Here is a 15,456-nt window from a genome sequence, read left to right on the forward strand (position 1 = left end):
TTTACCACAATAGTTAATGGTGCCAAAAACGATCGAACATCACTAACATCCGTGGGAACCGATCTAGCTAAACACGGTACAGTTTCCCACATTCGCAAAAATGTTCTGTAGCAGAGGCAGCAGGTACTGATTGGGCTGCAGGGTATCTGGGGCTATAATAATCTCCACAGTTCCAAATTGATCCATTTGTTTGCGAACCAAGATGATTGGAATAGCCCACTCTAAGTAATTAGCAGGTGAGATGCATCCATCTTGCTTCAAGAGTCGTTCACAACAAGGTACATTGCATACGCAACCGGTCGTTTTGGGCGAAATGCTGTCGTTTTACCAGCCTTCAGGCCCAGTTTCACCTTAGTCTTCGAGTAGAAGCCCAACTGCTCAGGAAACACTTCTGGGAACTTTACTTCAAACGCATCTACGCACAACGACTCGCTGCTGACTTTCCTATAAACCGCATCAAAGAGGGCACCGACCACAATCCAAACGTTTCTATCGTGTCGGACCCTAGGAGATGGAGGTTTTCCTTGGAGACTCAAACTATGCTGCGCTTATTCTTCTCACTGATGCTCACGTTGCACGAAACTTGATGTAGCAGTACGAGCGATATCCCCGTAGCGGTCTTCGCTACTATCGATGACGGATCCATCTGCGGACTTCTCATTTTCTTCTACATTCTGCTTGAAATAATGATAACGTCGGAACCATTAGCCAACTGCATTCTCACTGTTTTCCATTCATCACCATGAGCATGAACTTTCTACGCTTCTGTACACTACACGTATTGATTCGAGTCTGCATGTCCCTTACGCCGACTGAATTGTCCATTCTACACTTTTTTAGTACTCTGGCAGTATCCTTCCTTGTATCCTTCTTAGCGGTCGGTTTTCTGGCACTGCTTCCGTTTCTTGTCTCGCTACTGGAACTCGACATGAAGTTCGCAGGATTAATCTTGAACTGCCACCTCGATCGCATGGTGTTCACGTAGGCCTGTCCAGCTTTTCAAAAATGTTCTCTGATTCTCAAGTCCACCCCCATATTTTGATTAGCATCCTAAAAGAAGTAACTGGTCAAAATTTCAGCCAAATCCATTGAAATTAAGAGGTGCATCAAATCAATTTTGTGTTTTTCAACTATTTTTGAACTTCAAAAAATCATAACTACACTAAAACTTGTCAAAACTTAATTCTTTTGGAAGAAATTGAAAGCTATACATGTTTGCCACAACTTATCCGAACAACGTGTGCCAATAAAATTGAAGGAAACATGTGTAATTATCACATTTGTAATCAGAAAAACCTTGAAAAGTTGATTTTTTGGTAGATTTCGTTCTGGAACACCCTAATATACGTAATAAGTTGGATTGTTCAAAACGGCATCATATTCTCCAATGTTTTTTGGTTATTTGCTTCTTTGACACCAATGCTGTAGGAGTTGAGCAAAAATTACTAAAATTCGTGAAAGCCTATGTGGCCTAAAAACTAGCTTTTCGGGTGCAATCACGCTTTGGCGCGCAAAAAGTGGCATCGCGTCAGCACTGATATGATAGCCAACACCTGTCATCACGCTTGTTTGTTATCACCCGTGATAGGGGGTAGCCAAGGCAAACTACAAGGAAGCAAAGCTACTACGTTCAGTACAATTTCGCGCCACAGCGTGATTGCCTCCAAAAAGCTAGTTTTTAGGCCACATTTGGCTTTCCCGAATTTTAATATTTTTTGCTCAACTCCTACAGCATTGGTGTCAAAGAAGCAAATATCCAAAACACATTGGAGAATATGACGCCGTTTTAAAATATCAAACTTATTACGTATATTAGGGTGTTCCAGAACAAAATCTATCAAAAAATCAACTTTTTAAGGTTTTTCTGATCACAAATGTGATAATTTCACATGTTTCCTTCAATTTTATTGGCACACGTTGTTCGGAGAAGTTGTAGCAAACAAGTATAGCTTTCAATTTCTGCCAAAAGAATTAAGTTTTGACAAGTTTTAGTGTAGTTATGATTTTTTGAAGTTCAAAAATAGTTGAAAAACACAAAATTGATTTGATGCACCTCTTAATTTCAATGGATTTGGCTGAAATTTTGACCAGTTACTTCTTTTAGGATGCCAATCAAAATATGGGGGTGGACTTGAGAATCAGAGAACATTTTTGAAAAGCTGGACAGACCTAGGTGTTCACTGACTCTCAATTATTTCCGTGTCATGCCGCATGTTAACCAATCGCTGACACTCGTCTGCAATCTATTCCAGCATGACATTATCTCGCTTTAGGGAACGTCCATAAATTACATCACGCAAAAATTGGGCATTTTCAACCCCCCCCCCCTCCCCCCTATGTCACACTTTTTGTATGGAACCTCTGAAAGTTTTGTATGGGTCGTCACACTTTGCTGAACCCCCCCTCCCCCCTTAATGCGTGACGTAATTTATGGACGCTCCCTTACGATGCGAGTCAGCAAACGTGTCCCTTCCTCAGAATCACGGTGGGATTTCAGCCCGCAGACGAAGATTTGAATTGTTCCTCGATTAGCTTTATGAACTCAAATTTAACGCGCTACTGGTTGATGCGACAGGCATACTTGACGTAATCTTCGCTGGGCTGCTCCGCAATTTGTAGACAGCGGTATCGATGACTGATTACGGATGCCGAGGCACTAAACGTGCCTCTGCAGCCTACCTACTGATACCTGAAACAGTGAAGTATGCTTCTTCGCGGTTTAGAACATTCCCAGCATCCCCATGAGCAGACGAACCTTCGCACTCTCATCAAAACGACTGGCATCCTTCTCAAACATGTCCTCGTATCGCTTGTAAGGCTTGTACAAGCCTTGTACCACGCTGAAAACGTCACACTGCTCTCTGGACCATAACTAAACTTATTCACATTATTGGCAAGTGAGTCCAGTATCGCCTCCGGATTCGGGGACACTTGTACGTGGAACGAGGCTATAATGCTGCAAAGTAACTACTCCTGCTGTTGCATGAACATCTATTGCTGCTGATTCATGGTTCATCTGATACCTACCTGCTGTTGTCGAAACAGCTCCGTCACATACTGCTGTTGCTGCTGCTGACACAATTTGGATGTATGAATCAGTTAGCGGTGGCCGTTTCGGTGGCACTTGTTGAAGCTACGAAGGACGAGTGAACGGCTGCTGATGCATCCCAACGGTTGTTGGCCAATACTGATCGGATTAAGCTGATCATTGTCGCCGGACAACATTCACCTCCTCTTGCGGGGGATACGTTTTTTTTTAAATCTAGTTCATTTATTTGAGGCTCAATTGCGTATAACGCTTTACGGAGCCGAAGATCTCTTTGCACTTAATAATATACTATGTACAAGATAATAACTTTTCAATCATGTTTGTTAGTGATGAGTGGAGGCCAGGGTACTCGTGGCAGCTCGAGGTTAGAAGGTCACATTTTGAAGGATGGACAGGGTGAGGACTGGACCAAAGGTTTTACTGCAGCTCATCCGGGGGCATTTTTCTAGCGTGTTCGGTGCCTTGTGGTGTTGGCACCAGCTTGTTAAAGGGCTTGGTCTTCCGGATGGCCAGAAGCAGCTCGGTAATACGAGGAGGACAAAATGGGGATACGTTTTGACTGAATTCCACTGAACAAAAATCGCATTAAAATTCCACTTAGGAATTCAATTTTTTTTCAGATATTGCTCACGGAAGTTATCAAGTGATTCTCCAATAAGTTACTCCAGGGATTCGTTCAAAAATTCTTCCCAAGATATCTTCATAAATTTCGCTAGTGATTTCTTGTATTTCTCCTTAAAATTCATCCATGGATTTCGTGAGGTATTCTTCCAGGGATTTTTTCACAAATTTCTCGGGGATTTTGACAGGAACTCCTCTAGGAATTTCATCAAGAGTTCCTCTAGGTATGCCTCCAGAAGGTCCTTCAGAAATTCCTCCAGATATTACTTGAGGATTTTTTGCAAGTATTCCTCCAGGGATTGCTTTAGGTATTCTTCCAGATATTCATATAGAATTCTTCACATATTCCTCCAAAAATTTCTTATATTTTATTTGATACATCTCCAGAGATACCTTAAATAATTCCAGGAATTTTCCCAGGAATCTCTCAAGGAATTCTTCCATGGATTCTTTTAGAAATTTGTCCAAAGATTCTTTCAGGAATTCATCCAAGGATTCCTTCAAAAATGTCTCCAGGGGTTCCTTCCAGAACTTTTTCCTTAAGTGATTCGTTCAGGGATCTCTTCTGATAATTTCTCAAAAATATTCCGCCAAGTATCTTTCTAGGGATTTCTTCAGATATTCCCCCAGGTATTTATACAGGTATTCACCAGAGATACCTCCAAGAATTAATCTTAGCATTCCTCAAGCAATTCATCCAGGAATCCCTTTAATAATGCTTTCGATGATATATTTATGAACTTTTCCAGAAATAAAATATCAAAATATTTGCTTTTGATGTGTTGCACTTAATTTCACACAATGACCAACTTAATCATTTCGATTTTCTTTTTTTAATAAACTATTTGTTATTCTTTTACATTTCCTCTTCTACCAGGAACCAATGACTGCAACCACGTCGGAAATTATCGAGCTTATCAACGATGGCAGTCTCGCGGACAAGGACGCCATTGACCCGGACGCCGCTGTAAAAGTGCTGAACGGGGGTGGGGATGGGAGCGACAGTGGTGTGGAATTCGGTGGTATCAGTGGTTCGTTGAACGAAACCGGAATACTACAGCGAGCGCTGAGTAACAATAGTGCCGGATACGCTAGCAGTTGCTGCGGGTTGGAGGAAGGCAATGGGGTTAGTGTGTCGTGTAATTCCAGTATGATTAGCTATAGTTCGGATGCGTACGATAAGACCGGGAGTACGATTCTGCTGGGTGGTGGGAGGTTGAGCAATGACTACTGTGCTAGTGAGGGTGGTAGCGAGAGTTCCTCGGTCACAGGTGGCCCGGTGAGTTCATTGCGGAAGGCAGGCAGCACCAGCAAGAAGAAGGTAGCAATGAAGGAACCGTTGACTACCAGGTCTCCGAGGAAGTCGACTGAAAGTAGTGTTACGGTGAGGAGTAGTTCTAGGTCCAGAGCTTCCTCTCTGGGACGGTCGGTTTCATTGAACTTGAAGACGCCTCCGACCTCGGCGTTGAACGTTCGAGAACGAGCGAGATCTCGGGAGAAAATTACTGCTTCCAGTGCCGCTCTTGGCAAGTCCGTGACTGCGCCAAAGCAGGTGCCGCAAACCAGACGTCCGGTTAAGCCTGATTCGTTGCCCACGGGTATTAAGGAAGGTTCACCTGCGTTACAGAGGGTTAGCGTATCAAGAACGCCTTCCGTAACGCGTAATAGAACTCCTTTGGGCACTCCTACGGATGATGGTCGTTGGCCTTCGGTAGGAGGCAAAGGCAACACAACGCCTCGCAATTCCACTCGAGCCACTTCGGTGGCCCCTGAAACTCTCTCAATCAAAACTCGCGTCGGAACGATAGCATTGGAGGCGAAGGCAAGTTGTCCGCTGGACAAATACGGCACTCTTCCACGGCGGGCGAAAGAACGCTCGGCGGAAGACTTGAAAGGATCCGGTTCTCGCAGTGCCTCCGCTACTCGTGACCCCAACCGTATGACTTCCTCGTTAGTAAAGAAGCTACCGTCCTCCAAACAGGAAACACCCACCAGAACCATGCCAAGCTATCCAAGATTGTTGGGTGTGACCAAAAAGCTAGTCCAGAAAACCAAGATCTACCATGAAACCAGCGTTCAAACGGCAATCACCTGCAAGGATGTGGAAGATGCCTTCAGCGGTAACGCCAAAGATATCAAGGTAGAAGCGGTTGAAATGTGCCACAAACATACCCAGTCCGACATCCGGGACAAAGAGATGGAAAAGCTGGAGGAGAAGCTCAAGAAACTGACCTCGGAGTATTCTACGTTGATGACCAAGCACTCGGAGAAGAGTCAACTGGTGACTGCACTGGAGCAAAAACTACTGAAAGAACGCGAAGAAAAGCTAGCCGCCCAGAAGGAACTCCAGTGCAACAGCGAGCGGGTCCTCGGAATGCTCGAATCTGTTCACGGGGTCCCGATCGAAACCGGCGAAGACTGCGATAGCTTGCTTATCCTAGAATCCCAACTGCAGCAATCCGGCACGGTACTCGAGAAGAAGCAGGAGGAAATCTCCAAGCTGAAAAGCATTTGCCGTACACTCCAGCACGATATGGAGCGTTCGCTCAAAAACCAGGAAGAGCTTTTGAGACAGAAGACTGAACTGGAGGAGGAATCGTGCGAGATGCAGGACTTCCTCCAGGCCGAGAAGGCGTCCTGTATGGACGCGCTGAAGGACGCCGAGCTGGAGATTAGCCAGCTGAAGCAATCGTTGGCTCAGCGGGAGAGCGAAATCGAGCGGCAGCAGGACGAGTGTCGGCATCTGGTGCGCATTGGGGAGCAGAGAAGGTATGTTTAGAGTTACTTGTTGAATAGTTTTTATAAACTTTTTCTCGCTTCCAACCAACAGGCAAGAGTTCCTTGGAATGCAGGCCAAGTATAATGCACTGGAGAGTAGATCGAAGGATATACTTCTTCAGCAGGGTGCCGCAGTGTCCGGAGCATCTGTGGCGTTGTCCGGTTTGGGTTCGCGATTGGATCATCTGGTGGAACAGCTTATTGCTTCGTACAACATTTCGGAGCAGGATTTGGAGGTAAGGACCCTGATTCAATAATTTTCTTCTTTATTTTATCATTAATCTCTTAGAACTAGGATTTGATTCAAAATTCAATTTTCTAATTACTGATGCATTTTATAATACATCTAGCTTAGGAACTAGTTGCATAGCTAAGGAGATAATTTCAGTACTTTAATCTGATATCTTACATGCTTATATGCTGCATTGACAGTTTTGCTAACGATTTTCACACTTTCTTCTTTGCAATTCTTCGTTCCATGATCGACTAATTTTCTATCACCAAAATTTGAACAATTCATGACCCTTTTGTTCCATCACCACTAAAAACAACCTGCATCCAACATTTTCCATCCATACCCTATGTGTGTGATACTTTAGAGGTTGCGTGCCATACGGTAAGTTCTTCCGCTGCGAGTTTCAAACCCAGTTTTGTCTTCCTGTTTGCCTTTGCCTCTTCCTCTCTCTATGGGTATACCACGTTTGACGTACTAACTTCAATCTTATCATAAAATTTCACACCTAATAACTTGGTTGAATAGCTAAATTTTGTGATACTTATTCATGAATACAAAAACAACATGGCTAATTTTCCGGATTGCCAGAACCAGTTCCGTTAGGGATAGAGAAGAACTTTTTAGACTTTCTAGTAGCTAGGTCTAGAAAATTTTACCGGAAATTATTCAAAAATTAATTGGGAAATTCCTAGAAAATTTGTACAAAAAATTCTCTAGGAGTCCATCAAAGCATTCCTTCAATAATTCGTCTATAAATTACTGCAGATATGGATACTTTCAGATTTTTTTTGTAGATATTCCTACAGAATTCTTCGTTGAGAAAGCTCTCCTAGGATTTCCTTAGGAATTTCTCATGATATTGCTTCCGGGATTTCTCAAGGAATTCCTTTAGGAGTTGCTCCAAGTATTCCTTTAAGAATTCATCCAGAGATTCACTCGTGAATTCCTTCTGATTTTTTTTTTTTCAAGAACAACTTCTGGGATTATTTTAAAAATTCCTCCAAGGATTCCCCTAGGAACTCTTCTTGGGATTTCTTCAGGAATTCCTCCTAGAATTCTTTCAAGAACTCCACCAGGAATTGATCCAAGAACTGTTTCGGGATTCCCTTAGGAACTCCTCTTGGGATTGCTTCCGGGATTCCTCCTGGAGTTTCTTCAGGAATTCCTCCAAGAATTCCTTAAGGAACTGTTATAGGGATGCCTATGCAACCTCTTCTTAGGATTGCTTTAGGATTTCTGCAAGAATTTCTTCTGTGATTCCTTCAGTTGCTCCTCCTGGGAATTCTTCAGAAACATCTCTTGGGATTGCCCCATGAATTCTTCCTGGGAATCCTCCAGAAATTCCTCCAGGGGTTACTCTAGGAATTCCTCCGCGAATTTAAGAATAGTTCCAGGAATTTCTCTGTATATCCTTGCAGGGATTCCTCTAAAATTTATCTAGACATATTCCTCTTGAAATTGCTCCAGTGAATCTTCAAGAAATTCCTCCAGGGATTTCTCTAGGGATTCATTTTGGAATTCCTACAGGGATTCCTCCAAGAATTCCTATTGAGATTCCTCCAAGAATTTCTCTACAGATTCCTTCACGAATTCCTGCAAACATGTCTCCAGAAATTCCTCCAGGAATTGCTCCTGTAGGGAATCCTTTAGGGATTGCGCTAAGGATTTCTCCAGGAATACCTCCAGGCATTCCTCTAAAAATTTCTCCAAGAATTCCTCCAGGGATTTCTCTAAGCATGCCTTTATACATTCCGCCAGGAAATCCTTCAGGAATTCCTGCAGTGACTACTCCCAGGAATTTCTCCAAGAATTCATCTAGGAATTATCCAGGAATTCCTCCAGAGGTTCCTTCAGAAATCCCTCCAGGATTTGATCAAAGAACTCTTCCAAGAATTCCTCCAGAGATTCCTACAGCAATTTGTCCAGGTATTTCTTCGGTAAATTCTCCAAGAAATGCTCCCCAGGAATTTCTCCTGGAATTTATCCAGAAACCATGGCAAGAATTGTTCCAGGTTAGATACCCAAGATCTCCTCCATAGATTCCTCCAGGAATTTCGTCAGGGATTTCTCCGGAATTTCATAAAGACATTCCTCTAGATATTTCTACAGGCATTCCTCCAAGATTTCCTCTAGGAGTTTACCCTGGAAATCTTCAAGGCATTTCTCTAGGCATTCCTGGAATTTCTCCATGGACTCCTCCAGGAGTTCCTCTTAGAATCCCTCCAGAAATTACCCCAGGAATTTCATCAGGAATTACTCCAGGGATATCTTCAGGAATTGTTTAAGAAATTCCTTCAGGAATTTGCTCAGAAATTCATGCAGTAATTCCTCCACGAAATCCTCCAGGTTTTTTTTTTCAGGGATCACTCGAGAAATTCCCTTAGGAATTCCTCCGGGAAATTATTCAGGAATTCCTCCAGGGATTACTCGAAGGATTCTTGCAGAGATTTCCTTCAAGAATTGATCCTGGGATTTCACCAGAAATTCATCCAGGAATTTCTCCAGAGATTGCTCCAGAAAATTCCTCCAATAAATTTTCTAGGGATTTCTCTGTTGAAACTGTAACCATTAAGTGTTTTCATTGATACACACCAAGTTTCATTGGTATACAGCAAAGCTTACAAAGCTTACTTTCAAATTGAACATTGGATTTCGGTGTGTTCACTAGTCTGATTGCAGCCCTAGCCTTCTACTTCTTGATTCGTGCATCTATATAGCTCTTGGTGACCTGACCGTCTGTTGGCCACTAACATTTCAAATTCTTTCACCTTTCTGTACTGTTTGGCTGCCTATCGTAAGACTAGAAGGAGTGTTTACATCCAATGATTCAGTCTTGTTGCTATTGATTGTGAAATCTGCCGTTGAGAAGCGATCTGCAAGTTCATCAAATTCACTTGCTCTGGTGGAGCGCCATTGAGCTAGAAAGGCAACGTCATCAGCCAGTTCAAAGTTATTTAGATGCTCCATGGTAATAGGCTATATGTGTCATCATAGTTAAAAAATCAAAGACCAAATGATTGAAAAGCAAATCTGTGTTACAGGGATCAAGATTTAGTACCTTCAAACTGTGGTATTCCATTGAAACGGATTCTCCCAAAATATCCTATCTCCGTGTGGTAGCAACAAGTGTTATTCTACTATTTCTAGTCATCTAGCGAGCATGCTGCTGATATTTCACTAGTTCAGAGCAGTATGCATAGAATACTGAATAGTACGCATAATAATACAGTATTAGAACACTAATCTGATCAATTTTAGTTTGCAGTGAGCATGAACCTGAGTGATCATTTCATAAATCCGAACTTCTTTATTGAACTTTGCCCTCAACTGATTTGCTTCCAGGACGTAATTTACCACAACGAAGCCTATACCAACAGTAGCAGCGGCGACGGTAGTCCAGAATCCGAACAACCCGGTAGCAACACCCAGAATGGCCTTCAGCAACACCAGCCCGCAGATTCTCCGCAGAAATCCTGCAAGAGTGACACCCCGCTGTCTCCCCAGCGTGGTCAGTCGTTCATAGCTGCTGTGATCAGTGCGATAAAGAATGCTACCAGTAAGACAACGGCGCTCAAGTCCAGTGCGTCCGCTGCTGCTTCCCGGGACAAGAGGGAGATTTGCGGTCACGGTAAGTTATGTCTTCGGATACGGAACAACAGTAATTGATCGTGATTTTTCATTTCCATTTATCACCCCCAAGAATCCGACTCGACCGAAATGCTCGATTCCGAAACCGAACCGTGCCTGATGATGGACAACGTCCTGGAGGACGTCGCCATGCCGGATTCGCACTCGCACAACATGGTCTCGTCGTCGACGCGCATTTCCCAAATCGAGATGCCGTCGTCGCTGGAAAGCGGTGCCAACATGATGATCTCCCACGACGAATCGCTGGACAATCTGTCGCAGGCGATCACCAACCGGCAGCAGATCGAACTGCAGTCCAGTATTATTGCCAGCGGGCGGTCGCCACGGTTCCGCCGGTCGTGCAGCGGTTCCGAGCAGCGGGCCGGGGCCGATCATACCTCCGCTAGCCATAGTTCGTCGCTGGAGGACGACGAGAACAGCTGCTGCGCGGAGGCGGCCTCCATGGGCGAGATGCCGTCGATCTGCGAGTACTGCAACGCGCAATCGCTGGTCGATCAGGTGATCGACGTGGACAATCTGATCACCAAGCTGCTCAAAGTGCTGCGAATCGTACAGATGGATAACGACCACTGCATTCAGGAGCTGGTGTGCCACAAGTGAGTCGATGTTTTGTGGTCCGATTTGTCCGGATAAACCATGAATGATTTCTTTCTTAACATTTTTAGGAACAAGTTGGCACTCACCAACGAAGAGATTCAGGATCGCGTGAAGGAGTACGAAGAGCTGAACGAAAAGCTGAAAGATGATCTCAAAGATGCCTCGCAACAGTTGGTGGCTCGCGGTTCCGAGCTAGTCAAGAGCAAAGCCGAACTGCAGTCCCACCGGATGGAGATTGATGTGAGTATTCTACACTGTCATATATTCACCATGGATTTCTAAGATATTTCCAAGGTAACGCAAGTAAATCCTGTATGGTTTCTCCAGGGATTTCAAATTAGTAACTTCTTACAGTCCGCTAGATATTCTTTTCGTCCCTTTTGAATTTGTGGGGTATTCCTGCAATGATTCCATCCGGGGAAATAAATTCTTAGAGAATTCCTAAACAAATTCGTCTAGATTTCATTTTGGGATTGTTTTCGGAGTACGCGTGTTCTCCTAATATTCCTCCAGGGGTTTATCCAAGTATTCCTCTCGGAATTTTTCCAAGGATTTTTCCAAGGATTGCTCCAGGAATAGCTCGGAGATGCTCACAGAAATCAATCCCAGAAGTTCATTCAAGATTCCTTCAATCTTCCAGAGAATCTTTCCGAGATTCCTTCAAATCTCCCTCTCGGGATTTTCATAGAAATCCCGGAATTCATCCCGGAACACGGAACGGAATTCCTCTAAGATTTTTTCTCAGGCTACATATAGTCTTTTATAGATATTCCTTCAGGGATTTTCTTGGGATTCTCCCAGAAATTTCTTCAGGAATTTTTATCGGGATTCCTTTAAAGAAATGGGCAGGAATTCCTCAAGACTTGAGGGATTCTTTTTGGAACTCATCTAGACACACGATTTCTCCAATAATTTCTCCTGGAATTCTTCCTAAGGCTCCTACAGACACTCCTCTAATAGTTATTTATGCAACAAGTTGCCAAATGATGATTTTTTCAGCACGAGCCGTACATTAAATGGTGTAGCATTGATTATACGTCGTTTTCAAAATTTGTTACTGATTTATCCATCGGCTAAAAGGTACTGAAATGGCCCACTTTTCCATACTTGAACGAGTGTGCCGAAAAGTACTACTTTTCAGCACTCCTAAGTGTGCAGAAAAGTAGTACTTTTCGGCACTGTTGCTTGAATGGCCAATTTGACGATAATTTTACACTTTTTTTCACTGATAATAAATCGAAACTGCCGGAAGTCTATCCCTTACATGTCCACGAACTTCCCGCAGCTCATTTGCGGTATTGTAGATGCTCTGTTCTTTGAAGGAAACATTGAAAATTTGTGAATCATTCATAAATTCTTCCAAGAATTTCTCTTGCAACACTTTCCGGGATTCACCCTGGCCAAGTTCGCAGGGGTTGACGGTATTAAAGTGAAGGAGTTTCATTTTGGTTATTGTAATGTAGTGTTCTTTAGTGAAACATATCACCTTTTTAACACTTTAATGCGCCTCCTACGGTTCATCACGAACCGGCTGCTGCAGATGGAGTATGGCTGATCATATGCATCAGACATGCTCGATAAACAGGAGGAACCGCCGGGGCTCAGTAGAGTCTATTCCCAAGCAATAGTTCCAAGTCGGTTGGATTTGAGAAGGTTTTGATGATCGTTACAAATCCTAATAAAAGTATTATAGGATTTGTGACCGGTTTTGGAACCTTTTACAGCCAGCTGACTTCAAAATATTGTTTGGGCTCTATTTCCCACGTTTCTCGGTTGATTTTGATTAGTAATTTATTAATGTCATAGTCGCTTTTTCGAATTTTTGCATTGTTAGTTGGTCATATTTTCTTTAAATAAAGCAATTAAAATCAACCGAAGAATTAATAGTGGGAAGGAGATTTGCAGCACTTAATTGTGCTGATAGATTCAAAGCTAACGTTCGAACACTTAAACGCATTGTTGACGTCAATGCGTTCGACGTGACATTTTGGACAAAAACTGACTGCTTTATATTAACTGAACAACGTTACTTGTGTATGACTAGGTTGACATTTCTAGGCTACGCTTGAGGGTTCATCTAGGTAGGACCGATAGGACAATTGAACGAATTTGAATATTTTTAATAGTATTTGTAGAGGGATGAAAGTTGACATGAAATCTTTATTATTTTAAAATTTTATTGCAATCAACTGACCAACTTGGCGTATTTTTGATTATCTCTTAGATGTTCAGAAGTTCAGTTACATGTCTCTGTGGAACCGATGACAATTTAAGGACACAAGAGATGAACACAAGTAGCGATTAGCGAAATCAAGAAAACAATTTGACACAGGATCGACTACATTTTAACATACAGGGTTCGATTGATTCGATGGAAAAAAAACAAACATACGACAACTGACTTAACGAGGAGAAAAACATATTTAACTATACCACAAAATCAAACAAGGAGACAAACACAAACCGTGTGACCATAACACTACATAGGCAAATCGTGACTGACTGACCAATTGAAAACTTTCCAATCTTCTACCGTAACTTTCTGAGTCAGTTGCAACAGTGTCTTAATGGATATCATTTTCCGCGTACGGCTGGCAAACTGCTTCTGAAAGATTACGTACTCTTTTCTATCTTCGGGTCTAGTGTAGAGGTTTCAACTCTATTCAGAGTGCAGCTAGAAACCTAGCAAAAAAAAAAAAAAAAGAATTTCTCTTGCAACACTTTCCGGGATTCTACCAGGGATGTCTACCATATGGTTATATAATTTCTCCCGGTTTTTTTTTTAGGGATTCTTCCAGAGATTCCACCAGAAATATCTCACAAGATTCTGACACGGATTTCTTATGGATTTTATCTTGGAATTTCTATAGTGATTCCTCCAGAAATTTTATCTCCTGGTAGAAAGCATGCCACAATTCCTCCAAGGGTTTCGTCCAAGATTTCCCTAGGAATTTATATAGATATTCCTCGTAGGAATCCTACAGATTCTTCCGTGAAATATTTCTGAGATTCCTTTAAAGATTCCTCCAGAATCTTCTTGGAACTTATCCACCGTAATAATTCACATAGAGATGTTCTTCCTGGGCATCCTACAAGGATTCCTATCTGTATTTCTCCAAATATTTCTCCCGGAATTCATCTAGAAACATAACTCCTCTAAGGGATTTTTCCGGGAATCTTCACGGAATTTTTCATGGAAAAAATGGTTCAGATTTATGACGTAGTTGCGTTATAATGTCGTATCACTGACATCTCGACCGATACGTTTTCTTCAAGTAGGTACCGTGACCGGCCCTAATTCTGCGCAGTCCCTAATTCGGCGCACTTTCTCGAATATACCATAAAATCGCGGACGCTAGTTCAATATTAGCTTCAAATATATTTTTTGAATATTGCTTCAATAGTAATGAAAAAGTTTGTGAAGAAAAAATTTTCAAATCAACGATCATTATTTTGTAAAAAAATAAAATGATGTCGCAATTACTGTAAATTGCCTGAAATCTGTGTCCGTTAGCGAAACTGCTAAAATGTTGCTTCATGAGCTGAAGCATTTTGCGACATAAATAATGAAGAGAATGTCTGCTTTTCCATGCGCATCCTGTACTACTGTCTTAGAGGAATCAGAATCGGCAAAAAAGAATTGAGTTTTCTTCTTCTTTTTTAAATCTTCTTGTTCTTCTTAGGTGCGCAGAATTAGGAACCGGTATTAAATGGTGGTCCTAATTCTGCGCAGACATTTCAACACTAAGTTTTGAACATATAATTAATAAACAAACATCATATAAATGCCACCATAGTTATAACTGGGATATTCTATGTTTCTAGCAATTCGGTGAATGTAATTACGGCTCAACAAGTTAGTTTATGAACTTTAAAGGCTAATTTACGATTTTTGAATTTTTGATCTGATAGTTCGACCGGACTAACCACTTGTTTTAAACATTTGCTATCAACCTCGGGGGAAATTTTATGTATTCATGCAAGCATTTGTCAAATGCGAGATATGATGTGAGTTTACATGGAATTTTGTTAAACAGTGGAAACCCTGGAGTTAGACAAGAAAGAAGTTTCAGATTGCAAACAAAGATTGTGCCACCTTGTCATGGCGAAAAAGTTGATATTGCCTTTAGAAATGAAAGTAAATTTTACTAAAATGTGCACATGCGAATAACTAAAAAGCTTTACGTAGTAGTATTCGATAATGCTACAAAATCCTTTTGTGTATTATGATTCAAATTCCCTTTGCTTAGTAATCAAAGTAGGTAGTATCAATGTTGAGGACATGCAACGTTCCAATATGGTCGTAATGTCGTAAAAAAGTTGAAAATCAAGAATTCAATTGAATTTCATCTATGAATCATGTTCCCATTACAACATGTTATCTTTTTAGTGTTTTTTCCCATGTGCGCAGAATTAGGAACATTAGTGCGCAGAATAAGGAACATTCCAAAAATGGGTGCGCAGAATTAGGAACAGAGACACACTTTAGAATTTTCATGATTTTACTTAAAAATTGAGTGTTTTGTAT

The 15,456-nt window shown here is 41.9% G+C and overlaps 1 protein-coding gene across 5 annotated transcripts in view; it reads left to right on the plus strand.

The window, feature by feature from the left end:
• LOC109418893 (uncharacterized) overlaps positions 1 to 15,456 on the plus strand; it is a 270,718-nt gene that overhangs the window by 244,897 nt on the left and 10,365 nt on the right. For all 5 annotated transcript variants that reach the window (XM_062853947.1, XM_062853948.1, XM_062853949.1 and 2 more), the window contains exons 5-9: positions 4,548 to 6,439; positions 6,501 to 6,684; positions 10,026 to 10,311; positions 10,384 to 10,927; positions 10,997 to 11,168. In XM_062853947.1, coding sequence (XP_062709931.1) covers positions 4,548 to 6,439; positions 6,501 to 6,684; positions 10,026 to 10,311; positions 10,384 to 10,927; positions 10,997 to 11,168 — 3,078 coding nt within the window. The remainder of the gene's footprint in view (positions 1 to 4,547; positions 6,440 to 6,500; positions 6,685 to 10,025; positions 10,312 to 10,383; positions 10,928 to 10,996; positions 11,169 to 15,456) is intronic.

The sequence above is a fragment of the Aedes albopictus genome, chromosome 2, assembly GCF_035046485.1.
Source record: "Aedes albopictus strain Foshan chromosome 2, AalbF5, whole genome shotgun sequence".
NCBI lineage: Eukaryota > Metazoa > Arthropoda > Insecta > Diptera > Culicidae > Aedes > Aedes albopictus.